The 24,803-nt window shown below is 46.7% G+C and overlaps 1 protein-coding gene across 4 annotated transcripts in view; it reads right to left on the bottom strand.

Annotated features, from left to right (window-relative positions):
• Nucleotides 1–788: 788 nt before the first annotated feature.
• Nucleotides 789–24,803, bottom strand: part of THOC5 (THO complex subunit 5) — a 44,824-nt gene continuing 20,809 nt past the window's right edge. For 2 of the 4 annotated variants that reach the window (XM_049788970.1, XM_049788972.1), the window contains 12 exons: nt 23,200–23,277; nt 22,145–22,185; nt 21,862–21,961; nt 19,158–19,266; nt 11,752–11,853; nt 11,151–11,247; nt 10,556–10,670; nt 8,737–8,840; nt 8,507–8,594; nt 4,371–4,486; nt 2,579–2,769; nt 789–993 (listed from right to left, as the gene is read on the bottom strand). In XM_049788970.1, coding sequence (XP_049644927.1) covers nt 930–993; nt 2,579–2,769; nt 4,371–4,486; nt 8,507–8,594; nt 8,737–8,840; nt 10,556–10,670; nt 11,151–11,247; nt 11,752–11,853; nt 19,158–19,266; nt 21,862–21,961; nt 22,145–22,185; nt 23,200–23,277 — 1,205 coding nt within the window. In that variant the 3' untranslated portion in view covers nt 789–929. Of the gene's footprint in view, nt 994–1,739; nt 2,770–4,370; nt 4,487–8,506; nt 8,595–8,736; nt 8,841–10,555; nt 10,671–11,150; nt 11,248–11,751; nt 11,854–19,157; nt 19,267–21,861; nt 21,962–22,144; nt 22,186–23,199; nt 23,278–24,803 lie in introns of those variants that run through there. The other 2 variants (XM_049788969.1, XM_049788971.1) reach the window with 1 other exon arrangement.

Below are 24,803 nucleotides of genomic sequence, written 5' to 3'. Positions count from 1 at the left end.
TGTGGCAGTTTTCTTTTCTCTCTCCTTTTTCTTTTAGACAGTTTTTTAAAAAATTATTTTACATAGTGTTACCTATTTCCTCAGGAATCTTCCTAACCTTCTGAGTAGCAACCTGCTATTTTCAAAAGTACCCTATTAGAAAGAACTGCCTTAGCTGTTACCTGGAGTCACTCTGCCAGTGCTTCACTAGACAGCAGCATCTGATTCTGCCAAGGCACTCTCATCCGTTTCAGGAAATCCTGCAAGATTTCTAGTCCTGTGTGATATATTTCCATCTACGTTGCAGATATTCTCTTTTTTTTTTTGAGGGGGGGGGGGCAATATCTGGTGGTGCTCAGGGCTTACTCCTGGCTCTGTGCTCAGGGATCACTCCTGTGGGCTCTGGAAATGAATGGGGTACTGAGGGATGAACCCTGGTCTCCATGTGTAAGACAAGCTGCCTTACCTGCTGTACTCTCTCCAGTCCAGCAGTCAGATGTTTATAACTTGCAACAATCAAAAAAATCTGGCCATCAGATACTGACAAGACTAGGCAATAGAAAAGCTTTTGCTCTGGGGGCTCTACTGAGCAGGGTTTCCCATCCTACCTCCTAAGAGCAGGGACTTAGGGGAACAAACATCACAATAACTGACTCCAGAGGACAATCTTTGCAGAATCAGAATCTTTCACATTCAGCTTTTCTTGGTCAGCAGGGTCAGCTTCTCCACACACATCACACTGTACCACAGCTCCGTCCTGCCCTTCCAGACTACAAAGACACCTCCCTCCCCAAGGAGCACGACAAAAGCCACTTGGTCACATGACACTTTAATAGGCCAAAAATAAAAAACTCTATTGTTAGAGAATATCAAGAACTACATGTGGGCCGGAGCAGGAAGCAGAGTGCAGTGGGCTGGATGGGGCTCTGGGGGAAGAGACGAAAGGGCAGTCAGCGATGACTGAAGAATCCTTGAGGGTGGTTATACTTAAAAGGCTTCATCCTGCTAGGACCCCTAGAGACACAGGAGAGAGCAGTTAATACCAGGCCTTCTGGACTGATAAAATAAATTATGGTTCAGTCACACAAGGGATATTATGAAGCTGTTAGAGGGGGAAGAGGAACTTTGAGAAAAGCAGCTTGCAGAACAAGATGTAGGGTGAGATGCCACCTTTTTCTTTTCTTTTTTTTTTTTTTGCGGGGGTGGGGGGGACATTACTCTTGGAAGCTTAGGGGACCACATGTGATACCAGAGACTGAACCTGGGTTGGCTGTGTACAAGGCAAACATCTTATTTGCTATACTATTGCTCCTACCTTTTTTTTCTTTTGGGGTGGGGGTGGGGGTGGGGGGATGGATTGCAAGCACTTGTCAAGGGCTCTAGCACAGTCACTCCCAGCGATATGTAATCCATATATACATGCTGGGGGACATAAAAGTCAATAACAGGCTCTTCTATGCCAGCTCCCACAGTGTTAACTGGACTCGAGTCATCAGAGGTGCCACATCCCAACATTTTCTCTCTGGGGAGCTTAGCCCTACAGAACGTGGGGTCTTCATGGACCTAACAGATAGCAGGAAAAGAACATGGTAGTGTGAGAGTTCCCACCTGGCTATGTGCTGATGTGGACTGAGACAGTGAGAGGAGCTGAGGTTTCACACAGCCCATTAGGGACTGACTGTTAGCCTGGGAAGGCACCAACACCAGAGAAAACACCTCGGCCGTCCAGCAGCCACGAAGAGGCGGGTTGCTATCAGACAGTGCAAAGAACCAGACCAGGTGGAGGTGCCAGCCAGGCAGGGGGGATGCTGGTGCAGACAGGACTGGCTGTCAGAGAATACACTGAGGGGCAGATGCAGTACTCTTAGACCGACAGGGCATAGGGACATATTCTGATGAGAAGAGGATTTTAGTCCTTCTCCCTTCCAGACCTATTTCTGCCCAATTGCAGGTTCAAAATGGAAGAGATAGCCAAGAAGTAGACTAATGCTATGAAACCAGCTTTTAAAAAAACATGAGTCAGGAAATAAAAGAGAAAAGCAGGAGCCAACATCTGAGAAAAAGGAAAAGTAGTCAGAAGTGCCCTGAGTCTGGATACTCTAAATACAAAGACCGGCAGTCCTGCCCATTTATTAAGAACTACTCTGGATGTCTTTCATGTGCTAGCCCTATTAGTCACAAATTAAAAGGTAACACTTCTTTGGGCCAGAGCAATAGTATAGAGGCAGTGTGCTTACTTTTACTGAGCCCAACCTGGACTCCAGATGGCCTCCTAAGCTTCTCCAGAAGTGATCCAAGCTCCACTGATATGGTCCAAAACCCAAAGTTTGCTGCATACTCTATAGGTGGCCCACCAGAAGCATTTGTGAAGAACAGTGAAGAACGGTGCTGGTAGGAAAAGGGCTATGGGAAAGTTGCAGGAAGGAGGGAGCAGCTCTCCCCAGAGATGGTGGCAGCAGGACTCAAACTTCCATCAGGAATGGAGACAAGTGCATGGAGGAATGACCATGCTCTGCACGCCTGACTCTGATCTCAGCCCAAGGTATACAGGCCCCAGAAGAGGAGGCTCCTAAAACCAACATTCACACCGACCCTGTACCTAAAAAGCCGAAGGCACATCTTCTCCTGCGGAAATTCCTTGGGCCCCTCCACACTGTCGTCATGGCTCTCGGTCTCCAGGTAGACATCCAGAAGCACACACAGTCGCTGCAACTGGTTGGTCAAGAGCTGGTGGCTGGGCCGCGGGCCGCACAACTCCTTAAAGCACACATTGACCTCGCTCTCCATGGCCTGAAAGGAGAACCAGAAATTCAGCACTTCCTTCAGACCAGCAGGCCCCTGGCTCCACAGGAACTGCCACCGGTGCCTCTGCAGGCACTGGGCCATGCCTGACCAGGCTGACCTGGCCTGACCTTAGGTCTCTTTCCTTATGACAATGGGGCCCTCCAAATTCCTACTGATAACTTTCTATGCCTCTTGTGCCTATAGATAAGTAGAGGGAGGTGTGAGAAGAAGAAATTTCAAGATAAGATCTAAGACCAAGGTGTTAAGCTTCAAAGATGCTCCAGGGTCAGTGCACACACAAGTTCCAACTAATAGCCCTGGCCATGGTACTGACTAAAGGACTTTTACCTAGATCTGTGTTCAGGGTTCACGCTTAGAGCACCACAGAGTGCTACAGTTCTCAAGGAAAGCATCTTAACTCTATAATATGATCTCTCTCTGACCCCAGGACTATAATCTTTTGTGGTGTTGCTTTATGGGCCACACCTCGTGTTCCGGGTTCATGCCTGACAGGCCGGGAGGACCATTTGGGGTATCAAAGATTGAACCCAGGTCAGCTGCATGCAAGGCAAATGCCGTAACCACTGTATTATTGCTTCAGCTCCAAGATTATATCTTTTATTTTTGTTCTTTGTTTTGGTTTTTGGGCCAAAACCAGGGATTACTCAGGGATTACTCCTGGCACTGTGCTCAGAAATCGCCCCTGGAAGGCTTGGGGGACCATATGGGTTGCTAGGAATCAAATCTAGTTCATCCTGGGTTGGCTGTGTGTAAAACAAATGCCCTTCTGCTGTGCTTTCTCTCTGGTCCCAAGATTATAATTTGGGGGGGGGGGAGGTTGGGTTACACCCGGCAGCGCTCAGGGGTCACTCCTGGCTCCACACTCAGAAATTGCTCCTGGCAGGCACGGGGGACCATATGGGATGTTGGGATTAAAACCACCGTCCTTCTGCATGCAAAGCAAACACCTTACCTCCATGCTATCTCTCCAGCCCCTTAAGATTATAATATTTTTACATTTTTTCTTTTATATTTGTTTTGGGTTTAGGACTATATCTGGCGTTATTCCGGAGTCATTCCTGGCAGGCTCCAGAAACTGAATTTGGGTCATCTGCAGATAAAGCAAGTGCTCTACCAACTGTACTACCTCTCTGGCTCCACCCAAGACCATAATCTTTTCAGGCAGGTATTCATATGTTTTTTTTTTTGTTTGTTTTTTTGGTATTTGGGCCACACCCGGCAGTGCTCAGGGGTTACTCCTGGCTGTCTGCTCAGAAATAGCTCCTGGTAGGCACGGGGGACCATATGGGACACCGGGATTCGAACCAACCACCTTTTGGTCCTGGATCGGCTGCTTGCAAGGCAAACGCCGCTGTGCTATCTCTCCGGGCCCCCTATGGTTTTTTTCAGGTTAGCAAAGTAACTAAATGGTCCTAGGCTGCCTCTTCTATTAGTTCCAAAGAGCCCCAGCTAACTCCACACATCTGGCAGGCCTAGTCCTGGGATTTACACCAGCATGGACCCCCTCGGCTACAGCAAATCCTGCCAATATCCACCTTACTGAGGAGCTGCCTGCTTCTCCCCCATCAGCCCCAGCAGGGTCTTACCCGAATATTGTCATCATTGCTGTTGGTTTTTTCCCCTTTCCAGTTCAGACAAAGTTGGAAGATGGGTGGAAAAGAAGAGTATCCAGGATTCAAAACTACAGCAGCTTGTAGTTTGGCTTGGAAGGAAGAGAAGAAGAAAGTCAGTTTTGAAACCCAGTTTGCCAATCATGTTCCCCCTTGGACCTTAAGTTGGCTCAGATGTTTCACCATAATAAGCCCATAAAGCTAAATACTTTTCAGTACAAACTTTTGCTTTTATTTTCAGAGATTTTAGTGCGAATCTCTGCCAAGTTGTAGAATTTAAAGTTCCATAACTGTAAAAAAAAAAAAAAAAAAAAAAAAAGGGGCCGGAGAGATAGCATGGAGGTAAGGCGTTTGCCTCTCATGCAAAAGGTCATCAGTTCGAATCCCGGCGTCCCATATGGTCCCCCGTGCTCGCCAGGAGCGACTTCTGAGCATGGAGCCAGGAGTAACTCCTGAGCACTGCCGGGTGAGACCCAAAAACCAAAAAAAAAAAAAAAAAAAAAAAAAAAAGTTCCATAACTGTCCTGCTGCCCACTCTACTCCTCTGACAAAAATATGTCTTGGTGGTGGTGATGGTGATAGAGAAACACACATGATGCTCTCTAGCAGTGTCGGAATTTACTCCTTGCTCTATGCTCAGAATTTACTCCTGGCACTGCTTTGAGGGACCATTTATGGTGCTGGGAATGGAACTTGGGTCAGCTGTGTGCACAGCAAGTGACTTAACCCCTGTATGATCTTTCCAGACTCAAAATATACCAGATATACTGTTTTTTTCTTTCAATAATACTGCTTGTCAATACTGAATATTTTCTCTAGTCCCTAGGAAAAAAAATCCATATTGATGTTGGCATATAATGCTATAGATTTCAACTATAAATTATATGCATGTACTACAATTTTTTGTTTGTTTGTTTTTGAGCCACACCAGTTTGATGCTCAGGGGTTATTCCTGGCTAAGTGCTCAGAAATTGCCCCTGGCTTGGAGGGACCATATGGGATGCCGGGGATGGAACCGAGGTCCTTCCTTGGCTAGTGCTTGCAAGGCAGACACCTTACCTCTAGCGCCAGCTCGCTGGCCCCAATATTATCTTCCTTTTAAAAAAATGTATTGTCATGTAAAAAATTTTCTTCAAATAGTCAATATTTTTTGACTAGTTACTATATTTAAGCACTGTGCTAAGTCCTTGGGTACTTTATTTCAATCCAACAATGATAAAATCATATGGGTATCACAATTACCAGCTCCATTTATAGAGAAGGAAGCTGAGACTAATTCCAGAAAGTTAGTTCTTCTATCAAAAAGTTAGAAAGCAGCAACACTGAGTTTAATCAAAACTGCCTGGTGTTTGCAAATGGTGTTCAGAATCATTTAAATGTGTGTGTGTGTTTTTGTTTTGTTTTGCTTTTCGGGTCAAACACAGCAGCGCTCAGGGGTTACTCCTGGTTCTATACTTGGGGGACCATATGAGATGCCGGGATTTGAACCACCATCCTGCATGTAAGGCAAACGCCCCACCTTCATGCTATCTCTCCAGTCCCCATTAAAGTGTTCTTTGGGGGGCATAGTCATGTTTCTTCTAGTTATAGTTTATGCTTTTAGTAAGGATCTTCTTTACCTATGGGGAAGCAAATTATTTCTTTTTTGTTATTTATGAAAGACTCTGAGCCAATAGTAAGTAAAATAACAGAAAAAGAGAATAAAATTTTCTAACATTCTAATAAAAGGTGATTTCTTTCTCTACTGTCATACTGTTTTTGTCAGTCCTAACAGTCTGCATATACTTCTGTGTGAGTTTTTGTGTGTGTGTGTGTGTTTTGTTTTGTTTTGTTTTGTTTTTTGGGCCACACCCATTTGATGCTCAGGGGTTACTCCTGGCTAAGGGCTCAGAAATTGCCCCTGGCTTGGGAAGACCATATAGGGGGGGGGGATCAAACCGAGGTCATGATCTTTCCTTGGCTAGCGCTTGCAAGGCAGACACCTTACCTCTAGCGCCACCTCGCCGGCCCCTCTGTGTGAGTTTTTTAAAGGGAGGATTCTCAAACAGTGTTTCAGAGTCCTTCTCAGTGATATGGACAATTGGGTTGCGTGGTTCAATGTCAGACCAGGCACGTGGCACAGAGTAGCACCTGCGTGGGACACCCTGGTGGTGCTTGGGGGATGCCAGGGCTACATCTGGCGGTGCTTGCTGTAGAGTACTGGGGTTCACACTTAGTTCCTGGCAGATTTAGGTCTTGCTGATTTATCACTAAGCTGCAGATGTATTTTATAAGTGGTGCCAGGGATTGAACTCAGGGACTTGGACATAGAAGGCATGAGCTCTACCACTTTTTTCAGGGCAAGAGCCCGCCCTGCTATAATCTCTCTCTAGCCCCTGAAGTCTATCAATTGAGCCATATCCCTTGAGCCACTCCACCCATAATTTCCTGTCTTTCATCGATACAACTAAGTTCCTAATTGATCTGTTGTAAAATCATATAAGGATTTATATTTTTAAATGTTACTCCCTTATTCATCTAAATTGTAAACTGAATTTCTAAAATTTCACATGTATTTAGTGAAATGTTTAATGATCACATTTACTGTATTTATGAATTAGAATATTTACTAACATTTATTATATTTTCATGTGCTTAATTAGAAAGCAGAAGTGGGGGCCGGAGAGACAGCATGGAGGTAAGGCATTTGCCTTTCATGCAGAAGGTCATTGGTTCGAATCCCAGCGTCCCACATGGTCCCCCGTGCCTGCCAGGAGCAATTTCTGAGCATGGAGCCAGGAGTAACCCCTGAGCACTGCCAGGTGTGACCCAAAAACAAAAACAAAAACAAACAAAAAAAAGAAAGCAGAAGTGGTGCTTTTCAATGAATTACTATCACTAGAGTGATAGTATCCTCCTTGCTGTACTATTGCTCTGACCCCCAAATAATATATATATATATATTTTTGGTTTTTGGGCCACACCCAGCAGTGCTCAGGGGTTACTCCTGGCTGTCTGCTCAGAAATAGCTCCTGGCAGGCATGGGGGACCATATGGGACACCGGGATTCGAACCAGCCACCTTTGGTCCTGGATTGGCTGCTTGCAAGGCAAACACCACTGTGCTATCTCTCTGGGCCCCCAAATAGTTTTTTAAAGGCACAAATAAAAAGTAATTTTCAGCAAGCACATGTATGAACATCAAAACCAGGTACACGACCCACAACAAACATCAAAACCCACTTTGTGAGGCCCACAACCAAGTATATTCAACCTCTAGTCAATGCCACAATTACAGAAGGGAAGGGAAATAAATTATAAAAGTAAGTAAATTAGGAAGCAGCAAGGTTGGTGCTGTTTTAGAGCACTTGCTTCATGAGTTGATGTTGCGAGGCCAGAGAGATAGCACAGTGGGTAAGGCAGTTGTGCCTTGCATGCGGCCAACCAGGTTTGATCCCTAGCATGGTATGGTACCCGCCCCACCCCACCCAGCCCTATAAAGAGTTATCAGTGAACACAAAGAGTAAGCCCCAGCACTGCTGGGAGTGGGTCCAAAACCAAATTACAATGACAAATCCCAATACCAGAAGTTTTTAATACTATCTTAGAGCTAGACACTTCCGTTGGCTCTGAGGTGTCGACTGAGCCCCAGCAAATCAGACCCTACAGGCAGAGCCAGAGCTAGTGAGGCAGGTATAGGGCTCCAACCCACAGTCCCTCTGAATGGCTCTGGCACAAAGCCCTGGCAGGTCAGTATCCTGCAGGAGAATTGGAAAGTGAGGGCTTCCACTGTCTCCAGAGTGACAACAGGACCTGCGAAGAGGGAGGGACAAGGGTCTGGCTGGAGAGGGCAGTCAATGCAAGGGCCAAGAGCTCAGCCACTAAGGTCAGGCTGTGCTTGGGACATGTCTTAATTTCCTCACCAGGAGAGGGAACTGTGGCAGCCCGAGGACCTGTAGTGAGGATGAAGGAGATTCTGGGCGACTGTGTCACAGAGATCAAGTCACCACTAAGTAGGCTTAGTTCCCAAGTAGGATTTTATAAGCTTTCATCGCTTCCTTCGGGTGAGTCCCATGCATGTTCCCTCTTTGTGACCCTCTGGCCAAGAACCAGCGTGAGCCACAGAGCACTTACCTGTGCCCCTCTCCACAAGTGCCATGTAGTAGAGATTGGTGTCCTCAGCCAGTCCTGCCTCCACAATGTCCTTGGTGAAAGGTAGCTCCTAGAAGTCATCAATAACAAGGAGGAGCCTTGCTGGATCCTCTGGCCAAGTTCCCTGCCTTGTAGGCGAAGGGCCAGGAGCTGAAAGGTGACAGGGGCCTGTAGTCCGCAGGACTAGAGGGACCTGTCAGGTCTCCACCTACCAGGTAATCTTCATAAGCAAGAGTCACCCACTTCACCAGGCGAGAGACAACCTTTACAGGAAAGAGGTGCTGGCAGTCACTGGTAACTGGTACAATGCCATGTTCTGAAAGGAAGCAAAACAGGTGCTTCACAGATGGAACTCAGGTCCAGAGATGGTAACCTTACAAATATCACCAAGGCCCTCCAGAGGATCTAATACTTGCCAACTGGTATGTGTTTTCTAGGTAGACCTGTCAATATGCCTGGAGTTCAGCTCCCCAAACCCAGTGCCATAAACCTGGGGTCAGATCCAGGCCAGCTATTCCCATGCTTTCAAGTAAATAATAGCCAGTATCCCTAAAACATAAGCAGAGCCAGTACCAGTGCTTCAGCTTCAGTGACTGTTTAATTAGATCAAACAGCGAAAAGGGCCGTGTCTCAAGGCTGACCTTGACAAAGAAAAGGACTGAGGTGTTCTGTGTCAGTTCCTCTAAGGGAAAAGAGCTGAATAACTGCATCAGGATGAATTCCTGCTGGCGTTTCAATAAGCAAATATGCTGGAACAATTACCAGCATCCAGGATTACAGTCATACAACTTTGGGACAAATCAAACTCAGCACTGCTGTCCTGAGAGTTTAGGGCCCACATGGAGGAGGGGGTCCTCCAGAAGAGACTTCCATGACCAATGCCTTTCTTCTAGATGGTTCCTTTCTTGTTTGTTTTTGTTTTGGGGCCACACTCAGTGGCGCTCAGGGGTTACATCTGGCTCTATGCTCAGAAATTGCTCCTGGCAGGCTCAGGGGGATCATATCGGATACAGGAGATCAGACCTGGGTCAACCGCATGCAAGGCAAATGCCCTACCTGCTGTGCATTCACTCTGGCCCCTCTTCTTGTTTTGGGGCCCAACTCAGCAATGCTCTTAGTGAGTTGTTCCCAGCAAAGCTGAGAGAACATGCAGAACAGGGCACTGAATTCAGGACTCCTAAATGTAAAGCTTGGACCCCAGCCTGCTGAGCTCTTCCTCTAGCTAGTCCTTTGACAATGATTTCTTTAGATCACAAAGCTCTTCACCAATCTGCAATGCACTGTACACTCCAAGCCCCTGACAAATTGTTACCGAATGAGTCAACAGAGACGACTCCATAAAACTACTACCTTAAGTCAGTGATTCATCACAATCAAAGCCACAGGGTCTAAGTCTCATCCCAGAGGATGTCAGCTCGGCAGATCTGGGCGTAGGCAGAAGGGGTGGGCCCCATTCAGCTATAGTCTCTGAGCTGGGTGTGAGCTCCAGGCAGGCTGTTGAGTGTGCTTGTTCCCCAGCACTGGGCTTGGGAGCTGACACGAATTAGGCCCCTAGTAACTATCTAGTGAATGTATATTAACCAGACATACACGGGCCGGAGAGATAGTATGGAGGTAGGGTGTTTGCCTTGCATGCAGAAGGACGGTGGTTCGAATCCCGACATCCTATATGGTCCCCTGAGTCTGCCAGGAGCAATTTCTGAGTGTAGAGCCAGGAGTAACCCCTGAGCACTGCTGGGTGTGACCCAAAAACCAAAACCAAAACCAAAAAAGACATACACTGACCGAGAATGAGCTGTGTGAAGCCAATGTGGCTTTGGCCTCCTCTGGGAGGCAAGTCAGTCCTAACATCCCTGGTCATATGGGCCTGCAATGCTCCCCACTAGTTCTGCCACCACTAGTCCTGACAATATCACTGAAGTGAGCTTCTTGGCTATCACCAGGACTTAAGAAACCCAAGTGAAGGGCCCAGTCATTTTTGTCCCTGCATATCTGGGTGGTTATCAAGCCACAGCCCCAACATCAGCTTACCCAGAGATGCAAACTGTTTGTGGAGGGCCATGCGAGACTGCACTCTGGTTTTCAGCAACTTCATGGTGGTCTCCATGTGGCTGGCACTCAGGGAATGGTCCATGACCACAGTGTGCTGTGGGTGATAGGAATCATACATATTTCCATGCTCCCGATCCTTTCCTCCTGCCATGACTGCTCCCTTCAAAACATGCCTATCTGGCAGTAGAGAATACCCACCCCCTGAGCTGGGTCACCCTGCTGTGTCAGGACAGAAACTTTGTTTCAGACACTGGTTCAGGCTGATGCGTTCTTGAAAGGCTAAGCTTGGCTCGTGAGAAAAGCCAGGAAATGCCAGATCCCCCAAGGTTCTGCTGATGACTCACCTGCTGTCTCTAGACACAAGACCCAGGACTAGGGAGCCTGGAGTTGAGCTCTTCCCCAAGCAAAAGGCCCAGGGGCTTTCACCTACAGGGCTGTGCTCAAGGCACCTAAACGTTTGTAGACCTCAAACATAATCAGAGCTCTCAAGGGAAGCAGCCTGTGAGTTCAGACCCCAAAGCCCATCTATCAGAAGTCTTTCTGGCATCCCTTTGAGGAAAGGCAGTGCACGTACCTGGGGCTGCTCTTTGGGGAAGTGGAGGCCACCCAACTTCTGTACCCACAAATAAGGGTGACCTAGCTCAAGTACATAGTCTCTCAAGGTCAGGATGCTACAGAAAAGAAGAGAATGTAATTATTTCAACAGTCAGTTCTGCAGTATTCAGGACATAACTCAACTCGCTCCCACAGGCTGTGCTGAGCTCCAGCTGCCTTCGATGCCTGGTTGTCCCACCAGTTCCCTGAGGTGAATTTCATTTCTTCCATTTCCACTCTTCCTTTTCCTCTGACAGCCTTCAACTCATAAGCAAATCAAAACAAAAAGGCAGTGAAGCTGATCACCTCATAGACCTACTAGTTAATAAAACACCAAAAAGATTTACTCCTCAGCAAATTAAAATGTTAAGCATTCTTATTGTTCTGCTCCCAACACCCACCCTTTGCTGTCCTTGCCTGCCTGCCTTCCTGCACCCCAATGAACAGGAAAGGGCACATGTACTCTTCTGACTCAGCTTGCCCTCCCATTCTGGGATGCCCCCTGGTAACCCGGGTTGGGTATGAGCCACTTGTAAACATCAAAAGTAGAGAGACTCAAAGAGAAAACGCTGCTGACTCACCCAACTTTATCAAACTGATACTGATTGGCTGGGTTTGGAGTTTTCTTTCCGTGATCCCCAGGATACAGACAGCTCAGGACTGAGTCAGGCGATAGCAAATCCCTGAAGAGATTGAAGACTGCAGTGAGAATGCGGGTCCACTCCTTCCCTCATGGCAGAGGTGGGATGTGGGCTGGTAATGGTGCCTCTCCCTGGTGACTAATGAACGTCACGTAGTATTAATGCTTTTGCATTACTTTTTTTTTTTTGGTGGGGACACTGGGTGAAGAATCCACCACTGCTAGGAAGTCATTGGTACTGGAGGGGGCGGGTCAAACCTAAGGCCTTGAGCATGTCAGAAATGGTCTTGGGGTTATGCTTGGTGAAGAGCCATGTGCACCACCTGGCTGGAAGTCTGGGGGCTGTTCTAGTGCTATGTGATGTCAGGGATTAGCTAATCATCTAAGCACATACTTGCTCTCCCTAATCCCTTTATCCTGTCTTCCCTAAAGACAGAAGCACATATCCTGTAGTAATCCCCTCTCATATCCTACCCATTGGCTGTCACAGAGTCTACACCTTACTCTCCACCTAATATAAATATCCCTTTCCCACCTACAACAAATGGAATTGCTCACCCAAAGTGGCTGGTTGATGCTACTTTTTTTTTTCCCTTCATTTTTTGGGTCACACCGGGCAGCACTCAGGAGTTACTCCTGGCTTTACAATCAGAAATTGCTCCTGGAAGACTTGGGGAACCATATGGGATTCGAATCACCATCCTTCTGCATGCAAGACAAACGCCCTACCTCCATGCTATCTCTCTGGCCCCGGTTGAGTGCTCTATTCACCTGAGATCTGATCTCACCAGTGACTTCTACATCTTGGGATCTGACCCTACCAGCTTCCTTTAGAAGGGACCAAACTCAATGCTCCAGCTCTTTGAACCATCTTCTCAAGCTGACATTAGTGTTTTTGTTTTTTTTTTTTTTTTGGTTTTTTTTTGGGGCCACACCCGGTAATGCTCAGAGGTTACTCCTGGCCATGTGCTCAGAAGTTGCTCCTGGCTTGGGGACCATATGGGACACCGGGGGATCGAACCGCGGTCCGTCCAAAGCTAGCGCAGGCAAGGCAGGCACCTTACCTTTAGCGCCACCGCCCGGCCCCGACATTAGTGTTCTTAACCACTTGAGTTTTATATATATATATATATATTTTTTTTTTAGTTTTGGGTCACACCCGGCAGTGCTCAGGGGTTCCTCCTGGCTGTCTGCTCAGAAATAGCCCCTGGCAGGCACGGGGGACCATATGGGACACCGGGATTCGAACCAACAACCTTTGGTCCTGGATTGGCTGCTTGCAAGCAAACGCCGCTGCGCTATCTCTCCGGGCCCGAGTTTTATATTTTTAAAAACCTTTTTGTTATCTGGACCACACCTGGAAGTGCTCAGAGCTTACTCCTGGTTCTGTACTCAGGCATTACTACTGTTGGGCTTGGGCATCATGTTGAGTGCTGAGGATAGAATCCAGCTTGACTACATATAATATACTGTACTAGGGGCCAGTGCGGTGACACAAGGGGTAAGGTGTATGCCTTGCTTATACTAGCCTAGGACAAACTGCGGCTCAATATTCAGCATCCCATATGGTCCCCCAAGCCAGGAGCGATTTCTGAGAGCACAGTCACAGGGTCACAGGGTGTGGCCCAAAACAAAACAAAACAAAAACAAACAAACAAAAAAGATACTGTACTATCTCACTAGTCCATCATCAATCTCAGGGATCCTTGATCCAGGAATGAGGCTCAAATGGTGATGCAGATGCTTTTGTTCTTTTAGGTTTTGGACTATCACAGTGCTCAAAGCTTACTCCTAGAACCATTCCTGGTGCTACTTGAGGGAATCATATGATGTACGGGGCTTAATATCTCAGGAATGAACCCAGGTCAGCTGTGTGTGAGCTATGGGGGTCAATTCCCAGCACTCTAGTACACAGTGCTTCGACCTTTAACTCAATCACTTACTGGAAAAGCATTGCTAACCACTGACCTGGCCCAACAGAACCGCAAAACAGAAGCTGAAAAGGTAGTACAGGAAGCAAGGTTCTTGAACTGTATGCGGCTGACTCCAGTTTGATTTGGGGAGTTTTTTGTTTTCGTTTCTGGGCCAGACACAGCAGGTTTACTCCTGGCTTTGTACTCAGGAATCACTCCTGTTGGGGCTCAGGACCAGATGAGGTGCCAGGGATTGAACCCAGGTTGGATATGTGCAAAGCAAGCACTTTCCTCACTGTCCTATCGTGGTGGCCTTGAATCCAATTTGAATCCAAGGCACAAGATTTTCTGAGCACCAAGCCAGAACTAGACCCTGAGCACTACCTGGTATGTCCATACCTTCTCCTTCCTAAGTTCATCCCAAAGAACTCTAGAACAACAAAAAAACAACTATCTTTTTGTGAATTATATGGTGACAAGGACTTACCCCAAGAAGCAAAGTCCTATAGCACCAGAAACAGAAATAAAGTCTTCACAGACACAAAAAGACTCCTTTCTATGCCAGAGAGAACAAGTGTGCTGTACCTACTGCACTTTGATCAACTCTCATGCTAATAACAAAAAAGGCCCCTTTTACATTTCCAGAAGAAGATATCAAATACACAGCAGTCAAGGTGACCCAGTGCTTTTAGCAGAGTGACAGTGACACCACTACCACCCACTGCAATGATTAGAGCTCAGCCTGTAATTAAATGTGACAAGCAGAGGAGAAATGGCTGGGGGAGGAGAGAAGGAGAGTAATCTGATCACAAAGAATAAGCAGACCCAGCTGGGGGAGGGGGTGGCCTTCCATGTTTCCAGGAATAGCATCAAGAGCAGCCTCAGAGGATGGGTTGAACTTGGGGTGTAGCCCCAGCATATGTAGTTGTGCCTTTGGAGATTAACATCCGCCCCTCAGGAGACTCTAGACACTTTACTGCCTCACATGGAGAACCAGATTGGCAAACAAATTTTGAGTCTTGGGCTGAAAAGAGAGATCAAAAATCAGTGTGTGTGTTCTGCATGCAAGAGGCCCAGATTCAATCCCTGGTACTTCAATCCCCAGAGAAACATTGGGGTATAGCCTCCAAACAAACTACATAGTGACAAAAATTAATGACTGGCTGGAGAAATGATATAGCTAATCTGAGTTTGATCCCCAGCAATCCAGATGGTCCCCAAAGCACACCAGGAGTGAACCCTGAGAAACAATGCACGTGGCCCCCAAACAGACAAAAAGCCTGATAAAATAAAATTAAGAATTATTTAAAGTTGGGGTTGCAGTGATAGTGCAGTGGGTATCCAGTACATCATACAGTACCCAGGGCTGCCAGGAGCAATTCCTGAGCCAGAAGTAACCCCTGAACGTAGATGGGTGGGGCCCCAAAACAAAAACAAACAAAATTATTTAAAATAGCCTAAGTAAGGGGCCGGGCGGTGGCGCTAGAGGTAAGGTGCCTGCCTTGCCTGCGCTAGCCTTGGATGGACCCGGTGTCCCATATGGTCCCCCAAGCCAGGAGCGACTTCTGAGCGCATAGCCAAGAGTAACCCCTGAGCATCACTGGGTGTGGCCCAAAAAAAAACAAAAAAACAAAACAAAAAAACAAAACAAAACAAAAAAAGCCTAAGTAAGCCAGAGAGGTGGTTATGGCATTCGACTTGCACTGGCTAACACTGTGTGTCTGAACACATCAAAGAGATCCCTGAGCATAGAAACAGGAGTAAGACTGAGCACCAAGGGCCCAGAGAGATAAGAGATAGCACAGCGGCGTTTGCCTTGCAAGCAGCCGATCCAGGACCAAAGGTGGTTGGTTCGAATCCTGGTGTCCCATATGGTCCCCCGTGCCTGCCAGGAGCTATTTCTGAGCATAGAGCCAGGAGTAACCCTGAGCACCGCCGGGTGTGGCACAAAAACAAAAACAAAAACAAAAACAAAAAAAAAAGACTGAGCACCACTGAGTGTGATCCCAAAACAAAACAAAAAACATAATAAAGGCTGGAGACATTGTTCAGCTGAGCATAAGTTTTACCTGCAGGAAGCTTGGGTTTGAGCACACACGTGATTCCCCCAAAAAACACAGAGCCAAGAGTGGCCCCCAAACAAAACAACAACAAACATAGTTCAATTAGTGGCCAGAGAGATAGTTCAGAGGCGAAGCACATGTCTAGCAATTTTAGGCCCCAAGTTTAATTCCTAGCACTGCATAGTTTTCCTGACATGAGATGAACTGCACATTATCTGGTACAAGCATGGAGCCAAGCAATTAGGCCATGATGCCAGGCTGAGTTTTGCCAGGACTGGAGCGAAGCAATGCTGAGGAGACACCTTCCCAAAAGAGTTTATTAATTGACTGATGGGAAAGCCAGAGGGGCCAGAGCTAGAGTATGCTGGTAGAGCGTTTGTCTTGTACACAGCCAACCCAGGTTCAATCTCCAGCAACTCATGAGCTCCACTGGGTGTGATGCAATAACAAAATCAAAATGAAGAGCTGAAAAAACGTATTCTAGGGTCACCGGGATCAAACCCAATAATGCTCTGCATTCAGAAATTATTTTTTCTTTCTTTCTTTCTTTTCTTCCTTTCCTTTCCCTTCCTCCCTTCCTCCCTTCCTCCCTTCCTCCCTTCCTTCCTTCCTTCCTTCCTTCCTTCCTTCCTTCCTTCCTTCCTTCCTTCCTTCCTTCCTTCCTTCCTTCCTTTTGGTTTTTGGGTCACACCCGGCAGTGCTTAGGAGTTACTTCTGGCTGTCTGCTCAGAAATAGCTCCTGGCAGGCACGGGGGACCATATGGGACACCGGGATTCGAACCAACCACCTTTGGTCCTAGATGGGCTGCTTGCAAGGCAAACGCCGCTGTGCTATCTCTCCGGGCCCCAGAAATTATTTCTTTCAAGCTTGAGGGACCATATGGGATGCTGGGGATCAAACCCAGGTCAGCCCTATGGAAGGCAAACACCTTACCTACTGTGCTATGGCTCTGGTTCCTCCCTCTCCCCACTGCCTTATGAGACCGTACCTGATAGTGTACAGGGGAACCAAGCAGTGTTAGGGATCTAAACCTGGGGAACATCAAGCCCTTTGAACTATAGAGCCAGCCTAAACTGGCTCTCTATACCACTAGGAGGAAGTAACACAATTAATCAGAAACTAGTCAACTCAAAGGCCAGGTACACATGTAGTGTGAAGTGGCATGTCTCACACCTATCACAGTGCTGTATACTGGGTTCACAGTGAGTCTTCAGTACTTCCCCTCCTGGCTTCTGAAAACATGAGCAAAGACCTAGAGTTAAGTATGCACTGTGATCTGTGACCCTGTTGTTGGAGGGCATCAGTCCGTATTAAGGACAAGAGGTTATGGGGCCGGAGAGATAGCATGGAGGTAAGGTGTTTGCCTTTCATGCAGAAGGATGGTGGTTCGAATCCCAGCATCCCATATGGTCCCCCGAGCCTGCCATGAGTGATTTCTGAGCATAGAGCCAGGAGTAACCCGAGCGCTGCCGGGTGTGACCCAAAAACCAAAAAAAAAAAAAAAAAAAAAAAAAAAAAAAGGACAAGAAGTTCACCATGGCCAGAGAACTTATATAAAGACCCAAAGTTCTGCTGTGTAGAGACAAGGAGATAAGGAGATGAACAGGAGCAAGCCCTGGCTCCCTCTGCTGGGGTCAGAAGGGAACAGAGTCAATGTCATCTACAGTGTCCCAGCATAGTCTAACAAAGCTCAAGCACAGGGGCTAAGGTGGCCTGGAGGAGATATAGACTTAGATGAAGGGTCTAAAAACTCCCTATGGGGGCCAGAGTGATAGCACAGCAGTAGGGCAATTGCCTTGCACGTGGCTGACTATGTGGACCCAGTTCAATCCTGGCACCCCATATGGTCCCAAAGCTTACCAGGAGTAATTTATGAGCGCAGAGACAGGAGTAACCCGAGTGCTGCCACCACCGCCAGGTGTCGCCCAACATCCCCCCATCCCCAGTAAAAGTCAAACAATCAGGCAGCAGTGGAGACTTTCTACCAGGCACCAGGCTACATCTCCCTCAGTGGGATATCAGCAGCTGATGAGTGGATGGAGCATGGACTCAAGAAGGAGCAGGGCTGGGGCCGGGCGGTGGCGCTAAAGGTAAGGTGCCTGCCTTGCCTGCGCTAGCCTTGGACGGACCGCGGTTCGATCCCCCGGTGTCCCATATGGTCCCCCAAGCCAGGAGCAACTTCTGAGCGCATAGCCAGGAGTAACCCCTGAGCGTTACCGGGTGTGGCCCAAAAACCAAAAAAAAAAAAAAAAAAAAGAAGGAGCAGGGCTAAGGGAGGCCAGGGGAGAGCACCTAAGTGAAACTCTTTCATCCTCAGGGTTCCCTGGACCTGCTTTTTTCACTACTGTTAAATATGCCCTTTTCTGGGGCCGGCGAGGTGGCGCTAGAGGTAAGGTGTCTGCCTTGTAAGCGCTAGCCAAGGAAAGATCGAGATCACGGTTCAATTCTCCAGTGTCCCATATGGTCCCCCCAAGCCAGGGGCAATTTCTGAGTGCTTAGCCAGGAGTAACCCCTGAGCATCAAACGGGTGTGGCCCGAAAAAAAAAAGCCCTTTTCTTTCTTTTTTTGGGGGGAGGGTGTCACACCTGGCGGTGCTCAGGAATTAATCCTGGCAGGCACAGGGGACCATACGGGAAGCCGGGATTTGTGATTTGAACCACCGTCCGTCCTGGATTGGCTGCGTGCAAGGCAAATGCCCTACTGCTGTGTCATCTCTCTAGCCCCCTTTTTAACCTTTTTTTTGGGGGGAGGGTCACACCCAGCCATTCTCAGGGGTTACTCCTGGCTCTGTGCTCAGAAATCACTCCTGGTAGACACAGGGGACCATATGAGATGCCGGGACTCAAACCACCGTCCATCCTGGGTAGGCTCCTTGTAAGGCAAATGCCCTACCGCTGTGCTATCTCTTTGGCCCCATATGCACTTTTGTCATGGGCTATGCAGTAGCAGATTTCAGGAGTAAAAGTCAGTGTGTGATTTCTAAATACTGGTTATGTGCCACATGAACATGACAATAGAGTCAACAGTGGGCCAGAGTGGTACAATGAATAAGGCACTTGCCTTGCTGACCTGGGGTTTTATCTCCAGCATTCAATATAGTTCCTTGAGCACTACTAGGAGTGATTCCTGAGTGCAGAGTCAGGAGTAACCCCTAAGCATCTCTCACTCATTCTCATTCCCTCTCTCTCTCCCTCTCTCTTTCACACTCATTCTCTCTCTATCTCTCTCTCTCTCACATACATACACACACTAAGACAATAGAAGTCAGCAAGATGTGAGTTCTTCAGAATCAGTTTAGGGAAGAAGTGAATGAAGAAGCCCTGCTCAAAGACTCCCCCAGCCCCACCCAACCATAGTGTCTGCCCAGTACCCTGCACTTAAGGGCGTGATCAGCTCCGACGCTGTAGTCACTTTGGCTTTTACTGTCATGATGTTGAGGTTCATGAGGTAATAGAAAGTCAGGTGAATCACACTGTCATCTGGAAGGCAAAGAGAAAAAGAGGCTATTTATGAGTTGAACATTAGCACATTGAGAGCATAGAATAAAAGAGTCATTAAGTCTTCCAGGACATCTTACTATGAAACAAAGTCAAAAATAACACAATGCTGTATTAAGTAAGTCTACACATTCTTTGCTACTCCTCTATCAAACAGATGGGACTTCACTTCTCATTCCTGTAGTATAGAATGGACTGAGAAACTATTATTCCAGAGAAACTACAATTTGGAAAGAGAACAATCAAAGTTAATATGGTCAGAGATAGCTCAGAATAACACCAACTATTCCTGAGGTGAGATGATCATGAACACTACAACTGTGACCTTCATTCATAGCCCCTAAGCACCACCAGATATAGCCAAAAGGCATATATACCACCAAAAGCCATATACAATCAAAAGTCAAAACAAAACAATACAAAATAAAATAAAAAACTCACAACTGCATCTTCCTATAGAGTACTTAAAGCTCATCATCAGGGGCCAAGAAGATAGAATAGCACAGGAGTCCCCAAACTTTTTAAACAAGGGCCAGTTCATTGTCCCTCAGACTGTTGGAGGGTCAGACCATCATTTTTTTTTGTTTTAAAAAACAAACAAACAAACACTGAATAGGGATAAAAAAAAATAAAACCATTAAATAGGGGCCGGAGAGATACACAGCGGTAGGGCACTGTTTGCCTTGTTCGAGGCTGACCCAGGATTAACCTGGTTTCGATTCCCAGCATCCCATATGGTCCCCGGAGGCTGCCAGGAGCTATTTCTGAGCACAGAGCCAGGAGTAACTCGAGCGCCAATGGGTGTGGCCCCCTCCCCAAAATAACAGAATAAATTCCTATGCACACTACACATATCTTATTTTGAAGTAAACAAGCAAACAAAAATGGGAACAAATATAACACTTGAAATGAAGAACAAATAAAGTTAAACCAACAAACTTGGAGCCAGAGCAATGGCACAGCAGTAGGGCATTTACCTTGCATGTGGCCAACCTGGGACAGACCCGGGTTTGATTCCAGACATCCTACATGGTTCCTTGCCTGCCAGGAGCAACCCTTGAGCACCTCCAGTATGGGCCAAAAATAAAACAAAACAAACAAACAAACAAACAAAAAACCCAACCAAATGTACCAGTATTTCAATGGGAACTATAGTTTGAGGATGCCTGCCCAAGAATGAGAGGAGTAGAGGACAGAGAGAAGGAGGGGAGTCAGAGAGTGCAGTGAACATCCCACACATGCACACTGCCAGGCCCAGGCCGAGTAAGCTGCTAAGCAGGACAGGATCAGCAGCAAAAACACCTGACAGGCCAGATAAATGTCCTCAGCAGGCAGCAGTTTGAGGATTCCTGGTACAGTGGGTAGGGCGTTTGCATTGAATGTGTCTGACTCAGGTTCAACTCCCCTGGGACTGCATATCACTTTGGTACTGCCAAAAGTGACCCTTGAACAGATCCAGGAATAAGCCCTGAACACTGCTGGATCTGGCAGAAGAAAAAGAAGAAGCAGTAGCAGCTAGTCATGAAAACTGTCAAGAGTGAGGGGTCGGGCCGGAGAGATAGCATAGCGGTGGGGCATTTGCCTTGCAAGCAGCCGCTCCAGGATGGACGATGATTCGAGTCCTGGCATCCCTTATGGTCCCCCGAGCCTGCCAGGAGCGATTTCTGAGCATAGAGCCAAGAGTAACCCGAGCGTTGCCAGGTATGACCCAAAAACTGAAAGAAAAGAAGGAAGGAAGGAAGGAAGGAAGGAAGGAAGGAAGGAAGGAAGGAAGGAAGGAAGGAAGGAAGGAAGGAAGGAAGGAAGGAAGGAAGGAAGGAAGGAAGGAAGGAAGGAAGGAAACAAAGGAAGGAAGGAAGGAAACAAAGGAAGGAAGGAAGGAAACAAAGGAAGGAAGGAAGGAAGGAAGGAAGGAAGGAAGGAAGGAAGGAAGGAAGGAAGGAAGGAAACAAAGGAAGGAAGGAAGGAAACAAAGAAAGGAAGGAAGGAAACAAAGAAAGGAAGGAAGGAAACAAAGAAAGGAAGGAAGGAAATAAAGAAAGGAAGGAAGGAAGGAAGGAAACAAAGGAAGGAAGGAAGGAAGGAAGGAAACAAAGAAAGGAAGAAAGAAACAAAGAAAATGGAAAACAGTGACAAAATAAATATATCCATAGTTAGGTTAATAGTATTGTGTCCATGAAATGGATAAGTTTCAAAACCGTATTGTGGCCAAGATGCTTACACAGGGGGGAACCTGAGGGGAAGAGGATATGAGAACTAAGTTCATCTCACTGCAACTCTTCTAAGTTTAAAAAGTAGCTGATGAGTGTGGTCCAAAAACCAAAACAAACAAAAAAGCTTTGCTGAAGTTGGGGTCAGAGCACTAGTACAACGGGTAGGGGGGTAGGGAGTTTGCCTTGCATGCAGCCAACCTGGGTTCGATCCTCTGGGTTTGAACCCCGGCATGTAGTCCCCTCCCCTAAGCACTGTGAGGAGTAATTCCTATGTGTGGCTCCAATATGCAAAAAAACCTAGGGTAAGTCATGGTGACTGTGACTTCCTAGGAGTGACTGGATTGTCAGCACAAAGGAAACCAACCTTTGCATTTCAGGTCCAGCATGACAGACAGGGGGTGCCTCTTTAGCATCTCCTTTCGCTTGTCATCCAACTGAACTCCCAGCGTGGGTCGACGGCGTTTCTGGAAAATGGGAATGAGCCAAGCTGATAAGCCTCCTGGTCAGAGGGACCTTCTTCCTTTCCCTCTCGCTACCCGCTGCTTCAGCTCTTCAAACCTCTTTCTTCTGTCTAGGAAGGACAGCAGCTGCCCACTAGCAGCTCCCAGGCTGCTGCCTGCACCATCATAGGAGAATATAGTTCTCACCGTAGTTTGTTCCTCTTCAGCATCAGAGTCACTTTCATCGTCTGCAATCAAAGAGACAGTAGCTAGATTTGAAGATGTTTCTAAATTCCTGAGAGGGCTCTAACTTATCTGCTCTGGACCCAGACTATGTTTTTTACAAAAGGGTTTGACTTTGTATTTACTTCTGTGTGATAGTTATAGAAGCCAGAACTTCAGACATGCAAGTTCTACCACTAAATTACATCCCTGGCTATAAATAGGTTTCTTTAGAGTCAATTTAATTCACTACATTTTATTCAGTGAACACAGTAATAATAAAAAGAATTATTTACAATCTAACCACACATGCTTTTTAATGTTCTTTTTAGTGTCTTTTTATGACTCACAAGCCCCTCCATGGGTGGCAGAAATGATGACAGTAATAATACAAGTGACGACTGGAACAGTAGCTCACTCAGCCGAGGAGGGGCTACATGCTAAAAAGAATCAAAGAGTATCTCACAAGCACAGCTTATCTCACCCACCTAATATCTGTACAAGAATAGAGAATTATAATAATAATTCTCATAATTTATCACCACATTCTATAGTATATTTACAAAATCTTCTTTTGTTTGTTTTGGGGCCATACCTGGCAATGGTCAAGAGTTACTCCTTGCTTTGCACCCAGGAATCACTCTTGGCAGGCTCAGGGGACCATATGGGATGCTGAAGCTCAAACCTGGTTAGGCCACGTGCAAGGCAAGCGACCTAACCACTGTGTTATTGCTTCATCCCCTACAATCTTCTTTTGACAGATGAATAAACTGAGGCTCAGAATTACTAAAGTGCTTCCTCAGTTATCAACAAGTTAATGAGTAGTGGGAGTAAAATTCAAGGGCTGTGTTCTGTGGCTATGGGAACTACCTGCCCGCCCTTTAGACCTTAGACCTTAAAGTTAACATAAGTTTAGACCTTAAAATCAAGCTCTCTGCTACTCAGAACCACCAGTTATTTGCCAAAGGAAAAGCTTGCCCTTAGATGGGATCCCTGGAACAGCTAAGACTGGGGAAAAGCATACAAAACACCACATTTACCTTGGGAATCCTCGGGAGGCTTAAACAAAGCCTTGGCTTCATCCACACTGCCTTCGATTGCCACGGACAACGTCTTATCTGGGTGCAAGAAAGAGCTTCTTGTGAAGGTGCTAGGGGAAGCTCAGCTGCACAGCAGGCCAGCCCTGGGACCGTATCTCAGTGGCTTTGCAACAACTCTTTACTGACTGGGGATGGAAGAGCAAGAGCTTTTTCTTCAGATTAGAAAAAAAATAGGTAAGGTTTTGTCTTTTTTTCATTACTCTCAGAGAACAAAGAACTCAAAAGAATAGATTCCTGGGCAAACATCACCTGGAACTCTGAAAAATGCCTCTTTCTGGACATGCATGAAGGTGCAGAAATCTAACTAGAATGAGAAGCCACGTGACACTCTCCTGCCAACTGTCATAAGGATTCGTATCCATAAGACCACATGCTAGAAATGACATTCACCCAAATGCTTACTCCTGTTTCTTTACTATACTAAACACCTGGCTGGCATCATCAAATTTAATAGGGAGCTAGGGATTTAGGTAGGAACTATGATCCTGTAGCCTACTCTGAAGCCTGAGTCTATACCCCACCAGCATCAAACACTGAACCTAGGAAGTTGCATCACTGTCTATTTTATTTATTTTTGATTTTTGGGTCACACCTGGTGGTGCTCAGGGGTTACTCCTTGCTCTGTGCTCAGAAGTCACTTCTGGCAGGCATGGGGGACCATATGAGATGCCAGGATTCGAACCACCATCTGTTCGAATCAGCAGCATGCAAGGGCAACGCCCTACCGCCATGTTATCTCTCTAGCTCCATATCACTGTTTAAAGCCTGAATTTCCTATAAAGTGGGAAGCTGACAAAGAACTGTCTGGCTGGATGGTGAGAACCAAACGAGTCACTAATTCAAATTTTTTTTTTTTTTTTTTTTTGGTTTTTGGGCCACACCCGTTTGACGCTCAGGGGTTACTCCTGGCTATGCACTCAGAAATCGCCCCTGGCTTGGGGGACCATATGGGACACCGGGGGATCGAACCGCGGTCCGTCCTACGCTAGCGCTTGCAAAGCAGACACCTTACCTCTAGCGCCACCTTCCCGGTCCCCACTAATTCAAATTTTAATTGTAAAATTGTATTTTAGGGGGTCAGAGCGATAGCACAGCGAGTAGGAAGTTTGCCTTGAATGCAACCGACTTAGGTTCAATCCTTGACATTTCATAAGGTGCCCCAAGACTACCAGATGTGATTTCTAAGCGCAGTCAGGAGCAACCTCTAAGTGCTGCTGGGGTTACTAAAATTGTATTCTATTATTTTAGATTTTTAAATTTTGGCCACTCCCGGCAATGCTCATGAGTTATTCCTGGCTCTGTACTTGGGGGAACTATATAGGATGCCAAGAACCGAATCCAGAACAGATATATAAAGTAAGAGCCCTACTCACTATACTATCTCTCTAGCTCTACAACTGTATTTAAGAATTAATATTTAATTATCTTTGGTTACTTTTATTTATTTTTTTTTTTTTGGGGTCACACCTGCTGCTACTCAGGGGATACTCCTGGCTATGCACTCAGAAATTGCCCTTGGCTGAGGGGACCATATACGACACCAG

This window comes from Suncus etruscus, chromosome 15 (assembly GCF_024139225.1).
Source record: "Suncus etruscus isolate mSunEtr1 chromosome 15, mSunEtr1.pri.cur, whole genome shotgun sequence".
NCBI lineage: Eukaryota > Metazoa > Chordata > Mammalia > Eulipotyphla > Soricidae > Suncus > Suncus etruscus.
The sequence above is the reverse complement of the archived record's forward strand: the minus strand, read 5'-3'. Positions and strand labels throughout refer to the sequence as shown.